The sequence below is a fragment of the Artemia sp. Qi Xiang Cuo genome, chromosome 20 (genome assembly GCF_049724085.1).
Source record: "Artemia sp. Qi Xiang Cuo chromosome 20, ASM4972408v1, whole genome shotgun sequence".
In the NCBI taxonomy this organism is placed as follows: domain Eukaryota; kingdom Metazoa; phylum Arthropoda; class Branchiopoda; order Anostraca; family Artemiidae; genus Artemia; species Artemia sp. Qi Xiang Cuo.
The window spans coordinates 8,094,448-8,118,656 of NC_142813.1; the positions used below are offsets into that span (position 1 = coordinate 8,094,448).

General features: G+C 36.2%; 1 protein-coding gene across 5 annotated transcripts in view; it reads right to left on the minus strand.

Annotated features, from left to right (window-relative positions):
* The window catches only part of promL (prominin-like), a 166,453-nt gene that overhangs the window by 95,399 nt on the left and 46,845 nt on the right, over positions 1 to 24,209 (minus strand). For all 5 annotated transcript variants that reach the window (XM_089105989.1, XM_089105993.1, XM_089105991.1 and 2 more), the window contains exons 4-6: positions 21,196 to 21,316; positions 16,379 to 16,445; positions 13,685 to 13,849 (exon numbers count right to left, since the gene is read on the minus strand). In XM_089105989.1, the coding sequence (XP_088962115.1) occupies positions 13,685 to 13,849; positions 16,379 to 16,445; positions 21,196 to 21,316 (353 nt within the window). The remainder of the gene's footprint in view (positions 1 to 13,684; positions 13,850 to 16,378; positions 16,446 to 21,195; positions 21,317 to 24,209) is intronic.

Here is a 24,209-nt window from a genome sequence, read left to right on the forward strand (position 1 = left end):
ATTTGATTAAACGATATATCGATTCGATATTTCTGATCAGTTTTTTTTTGCTGATTTGGAATTACTCGGGCTCAGGATAAAGAAAAATAGGTTACTGGCTATTTTTGGCTATTAAAAATCAGCAACATGTCAATATTTTCCCTGAGAATTGGTTCTGCCTTTCAGTGATTAAATAAAAAACACTTTTTTCAACTGAAAGTAAGGAGCAACATTAAAGCTTAAAAGAACAGAAATTATTCCGTATATGAGGGGGAAGACCTCTCCTTAAAACCTCGCTCTTCACGCCGAAGTTTTATTTTTATATTAAAAATCTCCTTACATTAATTGAACGACTCTTGTTTCAGGAGCCGCTCTTAAATAATTGGTGCGAAAAGTTAAAATTATCGTAAAGAGCAAGGCTTAAGGAGGGAGATCCCCCATTATAAACGTGATATTTTGTTTGTTTTAAGTTTTAATGCTGCTCGTTACTTTTAGTTGATAAAATTTGATTTTTTATTTAATTTCTAATTGTTTTTCAAATATTGCCGGAAAAGCTGCCTTTTCTATCCATGGAGAATCCCTCCCAAGAAAATTCCTCAATGGAACGTTCCTCCCGTTTAAGATCCCATTACTCCAGACAATTCCATTCCTGATGAATTCCATTCCCCCAGAAAAATTTTTGAGGACAATTCCGCCTGGAAAATTCTTTTTAGCCTACTTTCGGTTGAAAAAAAAACTATTTTTCTTTTAATTTCGAATCATGCCGGAGATCCTCCCTCCGTGGAAAATTTTTCCCTGAAATTCTCTCCTCCCAATGTCTCAATGGAAAGTTTCCCCCGCGTCAAATTCCCACATAGAGGATCTCCCCCCCCACGGAAAACCCCCCAGAAAATTTCAATTCGTTTGCAAATTTATTCTGGGCAATTTCTCCGGAATATCTCCACGTGTAAAATTGAATTGGCAAAGAGAAAGTCAAATAATAAAAAAAACACACAAGAATTCTGGTAAATTCTTTCGTGTATAGTTTCCCTTTGAAAGTTCATCCCCGGAAATTTCCCTCCCCACAGAAAATTCTCCCATGGAAAAACCCCCATAGAAAATTCACCCTCCCCAAAAAATGTCTGTTTACTTCCCAATAACAATTATTATATGTAAACACTAGAAAACTGTAAACTGCAAGTCCCTTTCCCCAGGGACTTGCAGGGTCGTTTCATCTTCAGAGACATGATCACTTGACCTTTTCAACTATGTTGATCAAAACGGCTGTCTCAAAACTTTGATCAGATGACTGGGAAGAACGGGCGTGGAAGGGGGGGGGTAATGTAGTTGCCCTCCAATCGTTTTGGTCACAAAATGGGGAACTAGAAGCGTAATTTCCGTTCGACCATGCTCTTTTTTGATATTACATGACCATTGGTTCAATATCATCACCCAGGCATAAAAAAAAATAAATAAAAAATAAACACGCATCCGTGATCTTTCTTCTGGCAAGAATTACAAAAGTAGTAGTAGTAGTCTTTGACTTTTTGGGGGCTTACCCACCCTTTCTCGAAAACAATAAAAATTTTCTCAGGCTCATAGTTTTTGATGGGTACATGAAACTTGATGAACTTTATATTACTGGAGCCGGCATAAAAAGCCAATTCATTTGATGTATCTGTTGTTATCGAAATTCCGTGTTTTGGTTACTATTTGGCCGAGTTGTTTCTTACTTACGGTTTGTTACCACAAACTATTTGATTAACTGATCATACTTGGAATCCATTCACAGAAAGGCCATTGGTGGCGGACATGGACATAAATTTTATGACAACTTCATATAGGTGTTTTTGAGACCAATATTAAACGACTTTCACGACTTGAGTGGATCAATTTTTCTTGGAGCTGAAACCTGGAGAGCCGTGACAGATGCAGCTGCTGATCAAGCTTGCCTTGCATTGACTACTGAAACTTTGTCACGTGACCCCCGCAAACTGGCTTGATTCTGTAGTGATTGAATCACAGGGACTGTCACGGCACTTGCATCTGTTGATAAAGATTCTAGTAAGGCCAAATCCATGTCTCTTGCTATTGTACTCTCAACTTGAAGAAGATCCTCAGGGGTAATACACAATTTCTTGAAACGCGGACTGAGGTATGTGGCAATCGTAATGAGTGTGATCTGAACAAGGCCTATACCGAGGAGGTATTTTACCTAGTCAAGCCTTTCGGAGGTTCTCAGCAAAATTTTAGAGTCCATCCTCACTAAACGTAGTTTGAGAACAGGTTATGCCAACTTATGGATACAGCTGTGCATACTGTCTAGCAGTATATATGAGTCAATGGATAGAATAGATTATTCTTCTTCTCGGCCATCTACGAAACAATTTCCTATGTTGGATCTTTTCTGCTGGATGTTCAGCGGTAGATACGAGAAAAAGTCAAAATAACATTGATTTCGATATCGATATTTACGTTTCGATATTCAATATTTAGTGCGATATATCGATATCCAATATCACCCAACACTAGTATGACTATAATTTGGCCGAGGCATTAGCTTAAAATCAACACTTTATTGAAGACACATAATGACGTAACTATTTTATCAAAATTCCCTCCTTTTTTATGTTAAAGGCCAGTAAAGACATTACTTTGTAACGTAACGTTTGTAAACGTTATTCTGTTAGTAAAGCTATAAAATTATATCTGCTAAGTATATTCACAAATGTCTGTAGGACTTTTCAGGGGCGTGAATTGAGGGGAGCAACAGGAGGCAATAACCCCCTAGATTTTTTGCACCACCCCCCATATTTTGCAAACAAATAAACGTTAAAATGGGGATAAATCAGCTTATTACATTGAAAATAGATACCAAAGTCTGGATATTTTGATTACATATACAGCGATCGTCATCAGCAAATATACTAAAGGATTAAATTAAAACTAACATATTTATAGAGAACAAAATAATCCCTTCCGGTTCAATAACAGCGTTCATCCAAGGACTTGAGTTTTAAAAATTTTTTTCTTTAATATTCCCAAAAGGGCTAGGCACACGTAGCTGATTTCGGGAACTGATTTCAGCATCAGTGGACAAACGATAGCGGTAAGAAAAATTGGATTTTCAAAACAAAAAATCATGGACATAAATAGTCAACTGGAGTTTATTAATAGTTGCATAATTGATCTAAGCTTAATTTTCAGTTTAGTTCACAGCTCAGTAGCGGGGCCTTTCACCACAGACAGCTCTGTCTGACTGTTTATTTGTATCCCTATTTTTTAATGTGATGACCGTGATGAAAATCGGCGCTGATTTGTAAATCGGCACCGAAAACTAAAAAAATTTTCAAGCTCAAATCGACGCCGATTTCTTTTAAAATCGACGCTGATTTGGAAATCAGTTCCCGAAATCAGCTACGTGTGCCCAGCCCTTAAATGTAAGTTGAATTGTAAGTTGAAAAATATCTAACTTAAGGTAAGGTACTACGTCAAAGATTATTCAAAAATATATTTTGCTCCCCTCCTTCTATATTTTTGTGAATTTGGCGTATCTGTGACAATCCTTGTTAGCTTTCTACTGATTATCCTTAATCTCAGCTGGGATAATTAATTATCTATGGCAGGTGTATCAAAAGAATAACATCCAAAATTAACATGGAACCGTTACGGTACGTTCCTAACGGTGTAAGCCTCTTTTTCCTTTTTTAGTATTAATCTACAAATAGCCGACATAGTTCAGGAATTACGAGAATAGTAATGAAATAAACAAGTCATATAATAAATAAAATACATTATTATAGGCAGTCCTGTAGTTATTCTGAAAAACCAACTGTTGAAATACGGCGAAAAAGGAAGATACGTGCCACAGTATAGTTAAGTTCCGTTCAAATGTTTTGAAAATAAATCGCTAAAAATAAAATTTGCAATTACCCACTAACTGCGCTTGAACTAATAAAGAACTAGTACAGTAAATAACTAGTAAAACTTTAGCGTACAGTGGGAGGGGGGGGCAATAAAGAGGGGAAAGCCACCGTCATGAATTTAATAATTTTCGTTCGCTTAAAATTTTAATGTTACTGTTAATAATATATAAATAAATACACACACATATAATATATATATATATATATATATATATATATATATATATATATATATATATATATATATATATATATATATTTGAGGAAAGACTCTGGAAAAGGACGATAGTCAAAACACAAAATATAAGTCTGATTGAGACACAAAGTAAATTTGGCTCCAGTTAAATTTTCAAAGGAGTTAAATCTCAGAAAATTGGCTTTTGAATTTCTTTTTTTTTACAATTAATAATAACCATATGTTTATAGAAGGATGGCTTTCTTAGGCTGATAAGAGATGGCAAAGATGACTCAAGAGTCAGTAGTTTTATTTCCCAATTTCTTAAGTGGTAAAAGGATAAATAGGGATGAAAGTGGTTACAGGGGGCAGGGATGGGCGGCCCCCCTAAAAAAAATCCTGACAAGAATAAATTCCGGTAAAAGACAACAAATTAACCTGACAACTTTTTTCTATATGAAATGAAAAAAAAACATTCAGTGTACACACGGTTGTCAGTATTTTCAAAACAGTCTTGGCGAAATTTTCCCAATTCTTCTCTTTCTACTGGCATGGTATTACTTCCTAAATCAAAGGCCAAACTTGAGAAAAAAGTTTTCTCTGGCAAAAAATCTTACGGTAACTTGTTGCAAAACTGTCCTACTTTTTAAGTATATTTGAAACTTTTCCAATTGTTTGGTAAATTTATCTTGGGAAATTGGTCGAAACGGAAGACGTGCAATGATTCAAACATCGAAAGAAACAGGTTTAGATTTGAAGTCGTAAAAAAAAAAATTTCTCATTTTAGTTTTTGCTATTTTGGCAGCCAAATGGCATCACATGCAACTATTTCCCTGAATTAGGTGTAGGAAAAATGCATTGCCGGAAAGCTAGAATAGACTTAATACGTGTTACACGAGATGCCAGATTGGGCGCACTTGCGCCTTTGCGGGTGCTTTTTTGAGGAGGGATGCGCATTGAATTTTTCAAATCGGCGCATTTATTTTTTTTTTTGGGGGGGGGGGGAAATCATTTATCCAGCACAATTTTAAACCAGGTATCTGGGAACACTGACCTTTATTTTGATGTTGGCAATTAAAACTTTCTAAACAAACACTTGCTGAATATCAGCACAATTTTGGCGAAAAATAACCATTTTGGCTTGAGGAGATTGCCCTCTTAAAAATCAATCCAAGAACTCTTCCTCCACCCACCCCCCCCCTTTTCTCACAGATATTTCAGCTGCTGTTTCAGTAGATACCATTTAGCTGCCAAAATAGCAAAAACGAGTCTTTTTTTAATATAGACTTAATTGCTACATAAGTAAGTAATTATGTAATTAATAATTCAATTATTTTTAGCATTATTGCGATAGTTTTTATTTGATTGATAAATCAATAATTAATAAAGGTAATAAATAGCCACGGTAGCCGCACAGGGGTCTAGGGAGATACGCCCACCTAAAAATCTATAGAGAAACTCCCCCCCCCCCCCAATTAAAAACCAGAAACTATTATCAGTGGAATTTTCGAACCTACCCTTCTTAGCCTGTGTTTCATAATTAAGAAAGCATGGTCATTTCGCGATAAGATTATGCTGATACCGAGAATTTACTAGCGCCAAATTGAGTCAACCAGATTTTGGATAGCATTTTTGATTGGCTGAAATACTCTAGGAGAAATTCTGATTGGCTTAAATTAGCACAAGCCAAATCTAGGTATTAATAAAATATCATTGTAAATGGGACATTATACAGTCACGATGATGCTCAAGAGCGAGGTATACCCTACAACAAGGCCGTACCCAGTACTTTTTTCAGGAGAAGGGGGTTCACTCAAAGATTTTTTTTTTGGGGGGGGGGGTACACAAAAAAACGCAAAATAAATTTGTTTCTATCAATTTTTGCTACGTTTTTACGAGTCAGATGGACATTTCGGGGGGGGTCAAACCCCCTAACCCCCTCCCCTGGGTTCGGCCTTGCCCTACAATGACATTCAAGCTACAGTTTCAGCGGCATTCAGAATAAACAATTAGGTGAAAGTCTATATGATGGGCCATTCACTATCTAGAGGAGTAATCGAGTTGGGTGAACAAGACTTCCAGGAATAAATTTAAAGCCCTAAGAATAGATTTAAAGCCCTTTATATTTTCATGAGAATGTTTTCCCATGATCTTTGTTTAGCTGTTACCCTGTTTCTAATATTTTAAACATTGCAGAGAAGGGGGTTATATTTACTATGTACCTGTTTTATCTTTGGAGCAAAAAAACCTTCCCACTCTCTTTGACTCTAGATATTGAAGAAAAAACTGTATTAGGAAAATTTTACATGGTATTGATTATCTTTAACTATTATTTAACATAACACGCACACGAAATCTTCATAAAGATAATAAATAAGCATTATCGAGAAGCTTTACTATGGTTACGGTTAACAAACAAGCGAGGGGACATTCACTACTGAAAATCATGTACACAATGTAACACGTGCCACGTGTGGCAGAATCACGATGTGCATGGCGCGATATGTGGCACAGGAGGATATACGCCACGGTGGAACTGTGAAACCCGTAGCATTAAGTTTACCGCGCATAGTGGAGCACCCAGCTCTGAGGTGTACACCTGGTAGCGGAGGATGGGTAGCCCCTTGCAAACCAGCTTAAAAGTCACGCTCCAGATTTAGTATAATATACTTCTCCCATGAATGGTATAGTAGATCTGATACGAATCGTGTCGGGAAGTTTATTTACCTTAATTATGTACCAATGTCTTGCCTATAAGCATAATTCCCATGGGCGCCCATAAGCTGAATTTTAGAGGGGGGCTTACCTGGTCTAATCGGCACTTCCAATTCTGTATTATAGAAATCTCAAAACAAAAATGTTAAATATAAGGCAGCATCATTCAGCCAGGGGGGCTGGAGCCTCCCTCTCCCCCCCCCCATATGAGCGCCCATGATAATTCCCGATAATGAGTCAAACTAAAAATGTTAGACCTGACCATTAACCAGATAAAGAAAGAAAAACGAGCAAAAATGGGGTTTTTATAGGCCAAATGAAGATACTGAAAAAACGAAGCGAATATTTCGAGAGGACAAACGCCTCTCTTCTTCAGCGCAAAACGAAACTATGTATCAATAAAAGCCAAAAATTAAAAGAATTAAAACCAACTACCTAACAACCATAAAAGCAAGTTATTCGCCAATATCCGCGATTTGCACAAAATCCAAAAAATATGAACTGCCATCGACGGATACTAGCGAACAACGTTTTTCTTTCTTTATGTGATGTCAGGCCAATGTGGTTTAAGAAATTATCACCATTAACCAGGGTTGTCAACTGCATGATTTAAACTTGGTTGTCAACTACTCAACCTGGTTTTCAACTAGACTGATACAACACTACGTGTTTCGGTGGTTAGGCTATTGAAATTAAAATTTTAGGCAGTTTTTAAAGTAAAATTTGAAATTTTTTTGTCTGAATGTTACGAAAACACAAAACTTTAGGTATCACCCTGGGATGTCAAAATCACTTTCAGTGTCTAAAGAGCCTAATCAAAGGAGTCTAAAGAACTAAAGAATACCCCCCTCCCCCGTAAAAAATCTTAAGAGTAATTATTTAGATTTCAGGGGATTAGATAGATAGATAGATAGATAGATAGATTTATTTTACATATACCAGTAAAATAATTACATAACAATCTACAAATCCCCACAAAGGCTCCATGGCCTGTAGGAGGGGGATTATGAAAAGATCAAATAAACATTAAACATTTAAACGCTTAAGATTTAAACAATATAAACATAACATTAATATTTAAACATATAAACATAAGCATTTGAACTTTTAAAATTTAAAGCATTTGCTTAATAAAAAAAAAAAAAAAAAAGGAGAGTTCACTAAATAAGCTTTATCAAACTACAGTGAATCACAACATCTATAAAAAAAAGGAGAGTTCACTAAATGAGCTTTATCAAACTACAGTGAATCACAATATCTATATAAAAAAAAAAAAAAAAAAAAAAAAAAGGAGAGTTCACTAAATAAGCTTTATCAAACTACAGTGAATCACAACATCTATAAAAAAAAAAGGAGAGTTCACTAAATGAGTTTTATCAAACTACAGTGAATCACAACATCTATATATATAGGCCTATATAAAAAAAAAAGAAAAGAAAAAAAAAGAAGAATTAAATGAAAAAAACATTGGCAGCAGGCAAAAATGAAGAAAATTAATCACATGAAAATAACTATTTTTTTTACTAATCTTTTGAAGGTGCCAAACGAGTGGCATTCTCGAGCCGATTCGGGAAGGGTGTTCCATGTCAAATGACACGCAACAAGAGGATTGAAATTGGATCTTATTGTTGGTGTATGGTGACTTTGGATATTTAGAGAACTACGGAGTTGATAATTTGACCGATCAGATACAAAAGAAGACTTAAATCTAAGGGACCTAGGAATATCACCATGGAGCTGAAGAAAAGCGAAAGACGCACAGGAAAGAATATAAAGTTTTTTAATATCAAGTAACGGTTTAGTTGCCGAACGATTTACATCCTGGATAAAATTTATAGCTTTATCATAAGTATTCGAAAGCGATTTGAGAAAAGAAGGGAAAGTAGACATCCATATGACTGAACAATAGGAAACATAAGAATGAATTAAGCTATGAAATAGGATTCTTAGAATTGGCCCTGGAAAGATATGTTTTAGTTTTCTTAGAATACCGAGGTTTCTGCATACCTTCATTTTAATCAAATCAATATGGTGTTTAAAAGATAAATTTTCATCTAGGAGGATACCTATGAAACGGACATGGCCATCCTTTGGTCTACTTATAAAGCCCTTGGATAAATGAATTTCAGATAATTGAGGACAAGCCTGAGATATACAAGAAAAAACTAAAAATCTAGTTTTAGAAACATTTAAGGCAAGAGAGTTAGCATCAAACCAAGTTGAAACTCTCTCAAAGAGGTCCACTAACTGTATGAACCTCATCCTCTGTTCTCCCAGAAGTAATAAGGGTGGTATCATCGGCAAAAGTAACAAGAGAATCCGAGGTATGCAAACTATAGTTATTAGTAAGGGAGACTGTTGGACAACATAGACAACAGCAATAAAGACAATTTTTACTTCTAACTGCAAATATTATATCATTTACAGACATTAAAAACAGTAACGGTCCCAAAACTGACCCGAGGGACCCCCTGGCCAACACTTGCTGGTGAGCGAAAAAGCAGATCAACATAAATTATTTTACCAGACAAGGAAGATTTAAACCAATAAAACGCACAACCTCTGACGCCAAAATGAGAAAGTTAAAACAGAAGAACACTGTGGGTTAAAGAATCAAAGGCTTTACGAACATCCAGAAACAAAGCAGCAGGAATCAAATGGGAATCTATGGCAGAGTGAAGATAATTCAGTAAAACTGCACAAGCATGCTCAGTCGAATGATGTGCTCGAAAACCAAATTGAAAATTGTGAAAAAAATCTATAGAAGTAAGAAAAATTATTAAGACGAGAAAGCATCGCCTTCTCAAATATTTTGCTAAACACAGACAACACAGAAATTGACCGATAGTTGTCTGAATTATGTCGTGTCCCCCCCCTTGTATAATATGATGACTCGAGCACGCTTGACACTACCCGGGACAATACCATGCTGAAAGGAGAGGTTAATAAGTTTTGTTAAGGGATAAATAATGGAAGGAAGTATGAACTTAATTACTTTAGTAGGAATATTATCAGGGCCAGACGACGAACAATTTTTCAATTTCGTCGCTGGTTCCAAAAACATTGACTTCATACAAGGTGGCCCAAGATAAGACCTGAAGTTGGATCCTGAAGGAGAAGAACCAACAGCCGAAGCGGTCGTTTTACCAATATTCGCAAAATATGAAGTAAATGCATCTTGAACATTCAGTTCACCTTCGATGATTTTGCCATCGAGATCCAAAAAGAAGGAGTTGATGGAGACTGAAAAGAGGGCCTAAGCACAGAATTTATAACCTGCCAAGTTTTTCGTATATCTTTACCACAATCTGAAAAACAATTAAAATAATGCTGGGACTTGGCCTTTCGACACACAGAATTATAAATATTCCTATAAATTTTAAATTGCTGAAAGCAAATACCTTTCATTGAAGGGCTAGCAGACTTAAAGGCCCTCCAGAGATTATTTTTTCTCCTACAACTCCTAAGGAGACCAGGGGTCATCCAAGGATTTAGAGGAAAAGCATTCTTAAGACTTACGATTAGAAGGTGAAACAGAACAAATATCAAGAACAGCGTATTTAATAGACTCATAAAAAGTATCAATTAAATTACAAAAATCAGAATCACTCCCAAAACCACCCAAAGAAATCTCTGCCAATCTTGACCTAAGGAACGTCAATTCCACTTCATCAAATCTAAAAGGCCTCTTACTAGATTCACCAGTCCTCTCAATAGTCAGTTTATCAAAACAGTATGTAGAGTAAACAGGGAAATGATCAGAAATGTCACTCACTAAAACATAATTTTGGATCAAGGTGGCCGTACAGGAAATATTGTCAATCAGAGATGACGAACTCTCTTTTATGGGAGATGGGATATATACAGAAGGTAAAGTACCTGTGGCAAGCATGGACGACAGAAAATCCAAAGATACAGAATACTTTATATCCATCAAGTTTATATTAAAATCTCCCATAATAATTAATTCAGTCGACTGTTTTAGGATGGTATCCAGTTGATCATTTAGGGTATGTAAAAACAGTGGAATAGAGCCACTAGGAGATCGATAAATAATACCAACAATTAAATCCTTACCTCCACATTAAATATCTACGAAAAGTGACTCAAAGACACCTTCGATATTTCTGGATAAATCCATTCTAAGAGAATATGGAAGATTATTAGAAATATACAAAGCAAGACCACCCTTGGCCATCTTTTGTCGATTCAGTCGTTCCATTTTATAACCTTGCAAATCCAAAAGCACATCATTTTTAGAATCTAAAAAAGTCTCGCATAAACCAACAACGTCAGGTAGCCCATCAGAAACAATCTGTTTTAGATGGTCAATTGAAGAACAAAGACCCTGGATATTCAACTGGAGCACTGAAAAATATCCATTCCGCTTGACAGCCTCCCTCAGACTAGAAACATATTTACTAATTACTGCGTGGTTCACTGTGGTCAAATCACTGTTGACATGTCCGATAGAATTATTGATAATGCTTAAAACATCTAACGGGTTATTTTCGAGCTCAAAAATTCGTCCTACAAGTGGGGGCGTTTCTGATTTGCCAGTAAAAAAAATACAATCGATTTTATATATGGAATTAAATAATAAAATATACATGCAAAAAAAAAAAAAAAAAAAAAAAAAAAAATCTAAGCAAAAACTCCGAATGATAGAATCTTTCTTGTCATTTATTTCCCCGGGGGTTTGGCTAAAATTTGCCCGCGGTCAGTCCAAACATTAAATTTACCGAAGCAAACTCTTGCCGCATTTAAAATTTCCCGACGCTTTTTTATTAGCGATTCTGATAAAAATATTCCACTCTTTGCTAGTTTAGTCTTTTCTTTGAAAACAACTCGAGCTAATTCCACATTTTTGAAGCGTATTAGCACTGGAGACACTTTAGATTGATCATTAGAGTCATTCAAACTAAATCGATAAACATTTACAATATTATTGACTGGACAAAACCAGGGACCAGCATCTTGTCTTTAATGATAACCGATACTTCTTTCTTTAGATCATTTCCAGGCCTCTGCCTTACTCCATTCATCACTAAGCAATCCAACATCTTTTCTTGTTCAAAATCATTCACTTTCAAGTCCAATGACAAAATCCTACTTTCCAAGCTTTTAACCAGTGCAAATAGTCCTTTGAGTGATTTTTCTATTTCTTGGAATTTTGGGTTGTAATCAATGGAAATAGCATCATGAATTTTTTTTTTACTATAATATCAATTGTTTGATTTGCTGTATCAGGGTCTGATAGTTTAGCCTTAACTTGACGGCAAATCTCAGCTGTAAGATTCACTTGTGTCCGATTTAATTCATCCTGGGTAAAAGCTATTTTTTGCAGGATTAGGCTAGGTGCCAGTTCTGCAATAACGCTCGCTGGGTTTAATGCTAGATAAGTAGGTGATGACGATTTATAAATGTCTGGACACGAATCTAATTCGGTAAATGCTTTACCAACATCTTTTTCAGTTCTTTTGCGAGCACTAGGGTTATCCGAAAGTAATTTCAAATTAGACTCTGCCACTTGGTGCTCAGAATGATCGCCGTAGCAAAAAACTGTATATCTCCATAATCCTTTAGCACCACTTTTTGACTGCAAAACAATTGCTGGCCAAGGGGGGTAACTTTTGAAACTAGCGAGAACAATGTTAAAAAGCTTGAATTTCGACATGAGCGTAGCACTGAAAATAAATAATTTCTTATCTTTGAGTGGGCCAATTAATCCAGTAATTTGCAAATAATTTCAAGTAATTGCGAGTAGTCCAAGTATTTCAATGCACGATTCAGATGATAATAGAGCTGAATACTAATCCAAAGCCACAATCCATAAATAATCCTTAAGCCGTAATCACATGCAAGTCACTTGTGCAATCAGATTTTAGCTTAATAATTTCTTTTTACGCAAAATCAATTGGCTCCGTGCCTAGGTTTATCCACAAGTCAATAGTCAAGTCACAAGTCAAGTCAATAACGGATACCAATTGACGTTAATTATTACTTTTTATCTGTTTTTAATTCGTTTAATTCTGATTAGTTTGTTTATTTGAGATTGAAATTAATTGGGAACAAACCTTTAACTCAAAATTGAAAACTACAAATACTATCAGTGGCGGTGCCTCTCTTGTGCCCAGGACAAAATCTTGATTAGACCCCCCCCCCGTCTGCCACATAATTTTCAGGCCAAATTCTAAGAAACTTTTCCTTATTAACAAAATTATTTTCAAGTTATTAATTAATAATCTTTTATTTGTAATTTAAATCATTTCATCATTAAATATCTTATTTAAAATTATTTAATTATTTTTGTTTTTTGATTTATTTTTATTAAATAATTAATATTTTATTGATTATTTTCATTTATTATCTGCGCCCTCTAATTCATTTTAATAACAAAAAAAATTATTAAATGATCACAACCGTTAGATTATTTATTTGAAATTTTGCGCCCCTAAAATTTCTGCGCCCTGAGCAAGTGTCTGCCCCTCCCCTAAAAGCACCTCTGAATACTATGCCGTGGCTTCCAATGAAGGTTCGAAAGTGATAAAACGCATAATTCATGCTATTAATTGCCTTGAAATACTAGAAGAACGAAGTGTCCTAAGATAAGTCTTAAAGTGGGTGGAAAGGGGTTATCCTTAACATTGCTATTCGTCATGACAACCTTTGAAGTCTAACGAGCCGAAAGGCCAAGAATGCCCTCCCCCCTCCAAAACAGATCAGAAGGTTAACCGAATAACGTTCAATAATGTCTGTGTTGGAAAGCGTGGCCTAACTTGATTATGTAAGGTAAATTAAGAAAGATGCACCTTGACATGTAGGAATACGTTTTAAAAGCTTTAAGAAAACGCCAGACTATTTCTTTGCATTCTAATATAAATGGAAGGAACTGCATAAAAAAGATCACCTTCTTTCAAAACTTCTGCATTTTTGATTAATTCCTTAGTTTCTTTCGAAATTCCAACGAGGTCCACTGTAATGCCATTGACGGTGTCTACGATTCCGTTGAGTTGATCCACGGCAACAGCCTTGGAGATCCTTGCGAGTTCATTTCGAACCAAATTGCCACAATCTACAAATAAAACAATTTTTAGACCTTTCTCCCTCAAAATAATCTAAAGACAACATATGATATATACGTCGTATATACAAACGTATACAAACGTGCATACAAACGTATACACACAATATCTCATCCAAGAAGGCACAGAAAAGGCGGATCCAGGCCTCGGTTATTCAAACTCCCATTTTTCAAGAGTTTCGGTCATCAAACAGTTCGTGGTAACGAACTGTCAGTAAGGAGGGATGCGGCTTAATAGTAACCGAAACTCTAAGAAACAGAGTCTTGATAAAAATTAATACATCAAAATTGTCGAATTTTGATGCTTATTCAAAATATGTAAAATTCCTCAAATTTAATGGTACCCATCAAAAGTTACGAGCCTAGAAAAGTTTGCCTCAATTTAGAAAAAGGGGGAAATACCCCCAAAACATCAAGTGATCTTAATGAAAATCACCCCATCAGATTCAGCCTACCAGAGAACCCTACTATAGAGGTTTCAGGCTCCTATGCACAAAAATGTGGAATTTTGCATTTTTTGCCAGAAGAAAGATCACGGATACGTGTTTATTTTCTCTCTTTTTTACCAGGGGTGATCATATCGAAACAGTGATCGTAGAAGATTGGGAGAGGGCTCATTTGATCGAAAATCTTAAGTCCTAATGCCCATTTTAAGTGACCAAAAATATTGAAGGACAGCTAGCCCGCTTCCCACGCTCATTGTTTCGCTAAAGTCACTCGATCAAAATTTGGAGATAGCTATTTTGTTCAGCATAGTCGAGAAATCTAATATCTATTGCTTTGAGGATGAGTTAACCCCCCCTCCCAGCCCCCGGGGGAAGGGCTGCAAGTTATAAACTTTGCCCATTGTTTACATATAGTATTGGTTATTGGGAAGTATATTGACGTTTTCAGGGGGGTTCTGTTGGGGGTGTTAATTGGTTACGGGGGAGGACCTTTCCGTGGAGAAATTTTTCATGGGGGAAGGTAATTTTCCATAGAAGGGGAGCCAGATTTCCCAGCATTATTAAAAAAAAACGATCAGAAATTAAATATAAAATACAAGTTTTTTCAAGTGAAAGTAAGGAGCAACATTAAAAATTAAAACGAACAGAAATTATTACATATATGAGGGGGTCGACCCCTCTTCATTACCTCACTCTTTAGGCTAATTTTTTTATAGTATTTTTAAAAGAGCTATTTATTCTAATTAAACGATTCAGGAGTCATTATCAAAGAATATGGACAAAATTTGAACTTCAGCGTAAAGAGGTATGGACGAGGGGGCGGCCCCCCTCATATACGTATTAATTTCCGTTCATTTTAATTTTTAATGCTGCACCTTACTTTCAGTTGAAAAAACTTGTTTTTTTATTTAATTATTGACAAAGATCGAAATTCACAAGAATAAAAACTTGACTGATTCTCCGAGCTTTGTTCTATTAGAAACAAATGGCGTTTAAGTCCCGGGCAAGGGCCAAAGTTTACACCAGTCCACAGCTAGACAAACACATTTAATAAGAAATTCGCACCGGCCTTCGCCGAAAGCGACCTCACTCCACGCCTAATTACCTTATCTGTCCATCAAATAAACATTCTTTAGTCTATATATCTGCCATATGAAGACGAAGTCATCTAAAGAACACCTTGCGGCACTCTTTTGACCGAGATCCGAGGGCGGCTGAGACCTCGATAGTACCTAAAAGAGAAGACTCCGCAGCACAGCTTTTGGACGACTGGAGAGGCTTCGTCGATGCCCAATGCGCCGCCAATGGTTTAGGAGGAGCTAAGTTTAGGTAAGTCAAGTCTCTATTTTTTATATTTTCATATTTCAATATTTTCTATGTCATTTTTTAAATTAAATGTTAATTGCCGCATGTAATTTTATAGTTGGGGATTACTGACTGTTTTATTCTTGTCCCCATTGTTTCTCTCTCCTTAAGAGTCGATCCAGCTGGTTGAAAGTCCATTCACAATGGCATTTCACTAATTTCAAGACTTAGCCAGCGCTTATTTGAGCCAATTAGAATTTTTCAACCAATCAAAAATCCTACGGGAATTAGCGCTAGTTAATTCGCGCTACGGGAATTAGCGCTAGTTAACGCTCAAAATAGCGCTAGTTAAATCTCGATACCCATAAAAATTTTGCTTTCAATTTTTTTTTTTTTTTTTTTTTTTTAGCCAATCAGAAAATTTTAATGTACAACCTGATTAGCTCAAATTAGCACTCGGTAAATTTTGGTCAAGGGGCGTCCACTTTCAAAAAATTACGTAGCCTACATTAGGTGGCGCACACCCACCTACGTAGCATACGTTATGTTCTGAGGTGCACACCAATGGGTGTACCCTCGACTTTGGTCGAGTAAAATTTTACTACGAATTGGCCTTTACACTGTTTTTATTTGATTTATTTTAAATTTACTCTTACATACCAAAAGCTCTATTTGAATAGGCATATTACGTAACAGTCCGGAAGCACAACAAACAATATAACTGTAAAAAGAAAAGTAATCATTATTAATAAATGGAAAGTTTACGAACCATCAAGAGATTCTTCCAAAGCTTGTTCCAATTCGTTGTAGTTTTGCACCATAAGAGTGTTGACTTCCTAAAAGAAAATAAGACATAGATGTTTACACGTTACTGATTATTTTCTTTGAACAATGGTTTAATCCGAGCGGTTCTCATTTTAAAGTAACAACAGTGATTTTCCTACATTTTACTTAGTACTTTACGTTTAGCGAATTTTACGTTATAATTCCGCTGCTTTATGGACACCATAGGCAGGATGGTAAATAGAGGTGAATACCACACTGCCTTTCCATCATAAGCAATATATAACAAGTAGAACAGGAATTTTTTCCGTAAGACAGTGGAATTCCAAGCTTAAAATGAATATTTCGACTCTATGTCCAAGGGCTGTCCTCAGCATAACACAAAAGAAAATATAAAACAGAAGCTTGCATTACAATATGACCATTAAAACTAAAAAAAAAAAAAAAAAAAAATAAAATTAAACAGCCCCAGCATCCTTACTTCAACGAAGTTCAATCAGGACAAAAAGATATTTTGCTAGGTAACGTCAGCAAAGATATATTGTGCTTGGTCCATTGCTGATGCCATGGGTCCGCTTTGGTCCTCCAATCAAGGAAATTGAAGATCCTTTCAAGATTTAGGTTCAACCAAGATGCAAGATGCCTATCTGTTACAAAGCCGATGATGTGAGAGACAAGGGGAGGTTGAGGGGCCACGAGTGCCACTTAGTACCACCAATTACAAAGCTCAAAATATATTCCATTTTGGGAGAATTATGACTGTCTTGATGTAAGTGCATGTACTTCACCTTTCAGTAGGCTAATCTACTGTGGTAGGTCTGCGGTATCTTCTTGAAGAAAAGGGGTGGTAGGAGAGATAAGGGGAGGTTGAGGGGCCACAAGTGCCACTTAGTACCATCAATTACAAAGGTCAAAATATATTCCATTTTTGGAGGATTATGACTGTCTTGATGTAGGTGCATGCACTTCACCTTTCAGTAGCCTAATCTACTGTGGTAGGTCTGCGGTATCTTATTGAAGAAAAGGGGTGGTAGGAGAGATAAGGGGAGGTTGAGGGGCCACAAGTGCCACTTAGTACCATCAATTACAAAGCTCAAAATATATTCCTTTTTTGGAGGATTATGACTGTCTTGATGTAGGTGCATGTACTTCACCTTTCAGTAGACTAATCTACTGTGGTAGGTCTGCGGTATCTTCTTGAAGAAAAGGGGTGGTAGGAGAAATAAGGGGAGGTTGAGGGGCCACGAGTGCCACTTAGTACCATCAATTACAAAGCTCGAAATATATTCCATTTATGGAGGATTATGACTGTCTTGATGTATGTGCATGTACTTCACCTTTCAGTAGACTAATCTACTGTGGTAGGTCTGCGGTATCTTCTTGAAGAAAAAGGGTGGTAGGAGAGATAAGGGGAGGTTGAGGGGCCACGAGTGCCACTTAGTACCATCAATTACAAAGCTCAAAATATATTCCATTTTTGGAGGATTATGACTGTCTTGATGTAGGTGCATGTACTTCACCTTTCAGTAGACTAATCTACTGTGGTACTTGGTAGGTCTGCGGTATCTTCTTGAAGAAAAGGGGTGGTAGGAGAGATAAGGGGAGGTTGAGGGGCCACGAGTGCCACTTAGTACCATCAATTCCAAAGCTCAAAATATATTCCATTTTGGGAGGATTATGACTGTCTTGATGTAGGTGCATGTACTTCACCTTTCAGTAGCCTAATCTACTGTGGTAGGTCTGCGGTATCTTCTTGAGGAAAAGGGGTGGTAGGAGAGATAAGGGGAGGTTGAGGGGCCACGAGCGCCACTTAGTACCATCAATTACAAAGCTCAAAATATATTCCATTTTGGGAGGATTATGACTGTCTTGATGTAGGTGCATGTACTTCACTTTTCAGTAGCCTAATCTACTGTGGTAGGTCTGCGGTATCTTCTTGAAGAAAAGGGATGGTAGGAGAGATAAGGGGAGGTTGAGGGGCCACGAGTGCCACTTAGTACCATCAATTACAAAGCTCAAAATATATTCCATTTTGGGAGGATTATGACTGTCTTGATGTAGGTGCATGTACTTCACCTTTCAGTAGCCTAGTCTACTGTGGTAGGTCTAAGGTATCTTCATGAAGAAAAGGGGTGGTAGGAGAGATAAGGGGGGGGGGGGTTGAGGGGCCACGAGTGGCACTTAATACCATCAATTACAAAGCTCAAAATATATTCCATTTTGGGAGGATTATGACTGTCTTGATGTAGGTGCATGCACTTCACCTTTCAGTAGCCTAATCTACTGTGGTACTTGGTAGGTCTGCGGTATCTTCTGGAAGAAAAGGGGTAGTAGAAGAGATAAGGGGACGTTAGAGGGGGCTCGGGGGTCACGTACATACATTCAGCGCACTATACAGTTCACCTTTTAAAACCTAGTACGCCTTAAGTACCTTAGCGAAAAGAAGAGATGATAAAAGAGGCAAGGGCACGTAGGAGGGGCCATGGGGGTCACTTTAGGCCTTCACTAATATAAATCGAAAATAACAAAATGGACAAGTGGACAAGTGTGTATTCATTTTTGAGAAGACTACGTATATGCATGCAAAGTACTATACAGTTCACCTTGTAGTAGCCAATTATAGTAGGCCTAAAATATTTTATCGAAAAAAAGAGGCAGTAGTAATGTATTGCGGCGGATATACCAAAAATCATTTCTGATGGGTAAAGCTAAGGCTAATCTTCATAGTTGTTCGCAGCTTGTAGTTACGACAATAATTTACACATGACAATTTTTGAATAAGCAGCTTCCATAAAAGTATAATCTTTTATAACTTTCCCTGGGAACCATAATAGGGCTAATTTGTCGCTAAGCAAAAGGCATAAACAGTAATTATAAGATAATTTATGAAATCCTTTTTCTAATTCCATGAAAGTATTTTGCCTCAGAATTTTAAAAGTTATTAGAGCTGTTGGGAGAAATTTTGAACCAAAATGAAATAAGATAAGATTTATTCATAATTAATTAATCACACAGTCAATATATTCTTGTAATCCCCCAGAGGGTCCTAGGTCTACATTAAAAGGGGAGTACATACGTTTCAATTAAGCACTAAGTCAGCAGAAGGAAAAAGATAAACACATTAAATAAATTAAATAGACTCCAAGCAATGCTTAAACAAAAGAAACAACAACATAGAGAAAGCCAAAAAAAATCACAGGGATACAATATATATATATATATATATATATATATATATATATATATATATATATATATATATATATATATATATATATATATATATATATATACACATATATATATATATATATATATATATATATATATATATATATATATATATATATATATATATATATATGTCTTTTGAAGGTGCAAAACGAGTGAGGTTCTCAAGCCGAATTGGGAAGGGTATTCCGTATAAAACGACAAGTCACGAGAGGATTAAAATCAGATCTTAGTTTTGGAGCATGTGGAATTTTAATGTTCAGAGAATTACCGAGCTGACAATTACGGAACCATAATATTATCCGTATTTTGGATTTTTCTTCCTTTTTAGTGTAATTTACTCTGCTTGTTTTGTATAAAAATGGGTTGCAAAGACATTGTTATTATTATCCTAAACTCAAGAATGAGGACACCAACTACTCGCTCCAGGTGCCTGTTTAATCAGTCAAGTCTCAGATTTTTATGGAAGCCGTTTTTTACCATTGACTTCCTACAACGAGCATGATTCTTGAGCCTCAAGTCTTGAGTCTTAAGTAGACTTAAAAATGAGCGCACCAACTACTCACTCCAGGTCCCTACGTGGTCAGTCATATTTCAGATTTTTATGCAAGCCGTTTTTGCCATGGACTCCTACAACAAGCATGATTCTTAAGTCTCAAGCCTCGAGTCTCAAATAGACTCAAGAATGGGCGCACCAACTACTCACTCCAGGTGCCTGCTTGGTCAGTAATATCTCAGATTTTTATGGAAGCCGTTTTTTTGCCATGGACTCCTACAATAGGCATAATTCTCGAGTCTCAAGTCTCGAGTCTTAAGTAGAATCAAAAAATGAGCGCATTAACTACTCATTGCAGGTGCCTGCTTAGTCAGTTAAACCCTGTCAAGTTCAAACAAGTTAAAACATCACTAAGATAGACGAAAGTTTTAAGAGATATAGGAAATCTGAAATCACGGTTAGGAAAAGCTACCCAAGTCAACCCACCCTGAAACTTTGCACAAAAACATGTCCATAACTCAGCTTCACCAGCACGTAACTTAGAAAGAACAAACGTAAAATATAAAATGTTAACTGAAAAGAAACCAAAATGAACTTAAATCTCCGGAAAATAAAACGTTTAGAAAAAAATTATTTCTCTTCCAATAATTCCAGTCGTTAAACAGACTTTTAAAGTTCACTAAAATTCACAATTTTACTTCCATATTTTTACCTTCTACTCTGAGCTATACAAACTGATAAGGAAAGGAGATGAAAGGGTGTCAGACCTGGATTTTGCGAAATTAAATGATTGCAACGATTCCGTTTCCATGATTTCTTAAGATTCTTATTTAGTTTGTCAGTTTTTCTTTTACAAATTTCTACTAAGGAAACAATCTACGATGTGAGATAGCTTGCTATTTCACATCTCGAAATGCAACACGATGTGTACTATTTCACGTACTTATCGAATGTAATATAAATGTCAAATTAAATGTAAAAAATCAAACAAATCAAATGTAAAATAAATAAAATGTAAAATAAACGTAAATTTTAGTATAAATTTAATTTTCATATAACAATTAAAATGAACACACCTCTTTTGTGTTTGACAAGAATATGGCAATATCGTCTCTAGAATCTTGCACTTTATCTGGCAACGTTGTAACTCCAGTATGCAGGTTGAAATTTGACACAAAAGCAACTACCTGCCCAAAGCTAGAAAAAAAATAAATTAAGTCTAGTTTTTATTTGCAATCAATCACTATTTAAATGATTTATTGTTAAGAAAAGGTCATAAAGGGAGAATAGTATAATAAAGATAGTACAGGCTGTAAAATAAAAGGCAGCTGTATGGGCAATTTAAAATGATAGAAGACAACCCTACCAGAAATGTTAACTCATTTCTGAATGAACTTTAAGATTTGTTCCACTCAGCTCCTAGAAAATGACATAATCATAAAAACTTAACAGCTGACAAACACTCCAAAAGGAATACATTCCAATTTTGAGAAACACCTTTCTTTATACCTTCACTAAAAAAAAGAAATGAAAACAATCCTTGCCATTTCTCTACATTTTCGTGAACTGGGGCCCTGACTGTAATTGTAATAGCTAAGCTAAATGGCATACAACGCAACAGCTTTTGGACATTGTCAGCTTTCAGGTAAGTTTTTTTTCTCCTTTTTTTCAGATAGCGGTCAACTTTTCTCTATCATATCCTACAATACCTGAATTTCTTGGACAGCCTTCAATACCAATTAAAATGTGGCGATAGATTGGGAGAAATATGATACATATATCGAAACGGATAAATCGACATAAAAATGATACTTTAATAATTTCACCTCTTATCCAGAAACTTAGAAATGAAGATACATCTTTTTCGAGTGCAGCATTTTAGCTGCTGATAAGTTGTAGTATGCATCTGATTCAGATAAAAACAGCCAAAAACTTGATGCTGATAAGTTGCAGTATGCATCTGATTCAGATAAAAACAGCCAAAAACTTGATGCGAAACTAGACAGAATTCGTTCGTATATTGTGTTGTCATCTACACAACATCGAAGAGCCAGTAACAATGCAAATGCAGTGACCTGCTTTCAAGCTAGTACTTTAACTGCTGATAAGTTGCGGCGCGCAGCACACTTGTATAACTGTCGACAATTTTAGAAGAAAAAAAAAAAGCTAAAAACAAGATGTGAAACTAGATGGAATTCAGTTGCATATTGTATTGCAGCCTACATGACATCGAAGAAGCAGTAACAATACTAATTCAGTGACTTTCTTTCACGCACTGTATTTTAACTGCTCAGAGGTCACAGCATGTAGTAAGTTCGGATAACTATCGAAATATTAGCACAAATAAAACTATAACTCGATATTAAACAAGAGGCAACTCTCTCGTACATTGTTGTACAGTCCACACGAGCCAATAACAAGAGCCATACCTATTCCATGACTTTCTTTCAAGTGTAGTACTTTAAGTGCTGGCAAGTTGCAGCGCGTGGCACAGTCAGATTACAGCAGACGATTTTGTGCAAAAAATCTAAAAACTTTATGTGGAACTAGATGGTATTTGCTCATATATTGTGTTGTGGTCTACAAAACATCGGAGAGCCAGTAGCAATGCTAATTCACTAAGCTTTTTCCACGCGTAGTAGTTTAGCTGCTAATACATTGCAGCTCGCAGCACACTCAAATAACTGTCAACAACTTTTGTACAAAAAAGGCCAAAAACTTTATCTGAAACTAGATTGAATTCGCTCTCATACTGTGTTGTGGTCTATACGACATCGGAGAGCCAGTAGCAATGCTAATTCAGTGAGCTTTTTTCACGCGTAGTAGTTTAGCTGCTAATAAATTGCAGCTCGCAGCACACTCAAATAACTGTCAACAACCTTTGTACAAAAAAGCCAAAAACTTGATCTGAAACTAAATTGAATTCGCTCTCATACTGTGTTGTGGTCTATACGACATCAGAGAGCCAGTAACAATGCTAATTAGCATTGTTACTGGCTTCTGGAAAGAAGCCCTTCTTAATGTAGCATTAATGTAACAATGTAGATGTAACAATGTAGCATTAAGTAACAATGTTAGCATTAAGTAAAATTGTCCTTCTTTCCAGCGTAGTACTTGAGCTGCTGACAAATTACAGCTGCTGACAAATTGAGCTGGTGGCTCGGATAGTATCGACAATTTTAGTACAAAAAACTAAAAACTTGATGTGATAGTAAACAAACTTCGCTCGTATTTCGTGTTGTAGTCAACACGACATGGAAGACCCAGAAAAAATATCGATCCAATTAATTTCCTTCAAGCGTAGTATTTCTGTTGTTGACAAGTTGCAGCATGCAGCTGGTCCAGATAGACATAGACAAATTAGCCCTCTGGATGTGAAACTCGATGAAATTCGCTTCCGTATTGTATTGCAGCCTATACGATATTGAAGAACCAGTAACAATTCCAATTCAGTGACCTCCTTTCAAGTATAGCATTTTGGCTGCTAAGAAGTCGCAGATGAAATTCGCTCGTGTATTGTTGTGGAGTTTAAATGTTATCTAAGAGCCATTAACAAGGCAGTGACGTTTTTTCAAACGTGACGGGTTGAGATAAATCAAAGTATAATCACCTACGGAACAAGTACGGACAAAACTCTCCAAAAGTAACCCCTTGTACCTCAGCGCCTCTAGACGCAAAGTGGTGTACTACTTAATCGCTCCGAGCCAAAATACCGAGTGACCGGGATGAATTGTGTAACTACAGGTTTTAGTTGCCAGGTTCGCATAGGTATACAAAGGGTCACTTTTTTGTGTGTGGAGAGGATAGGTTTTGTCAGTACTTGTTCCGTAGGTGATTATACTTCGAGATAAATATCGAAAATTTTTACAAAAACAGGAATTCGAAGTTAAAATAGATGGGAAAAACCCTCGCTCATTGCTGTACAGTCTACATGCCGTCAGGGAGCCAGTACCAATAAAGTTGTTTTTCAAGCCTAGTATTCTTTGCTATTGACAAGTTGCAGCACGCAGCAGAATTAGATAACAAAAGACAATAAAAATAATTGATACGCAACTACATAAAATTCGGTACTGTGCTACAATTTAGGACA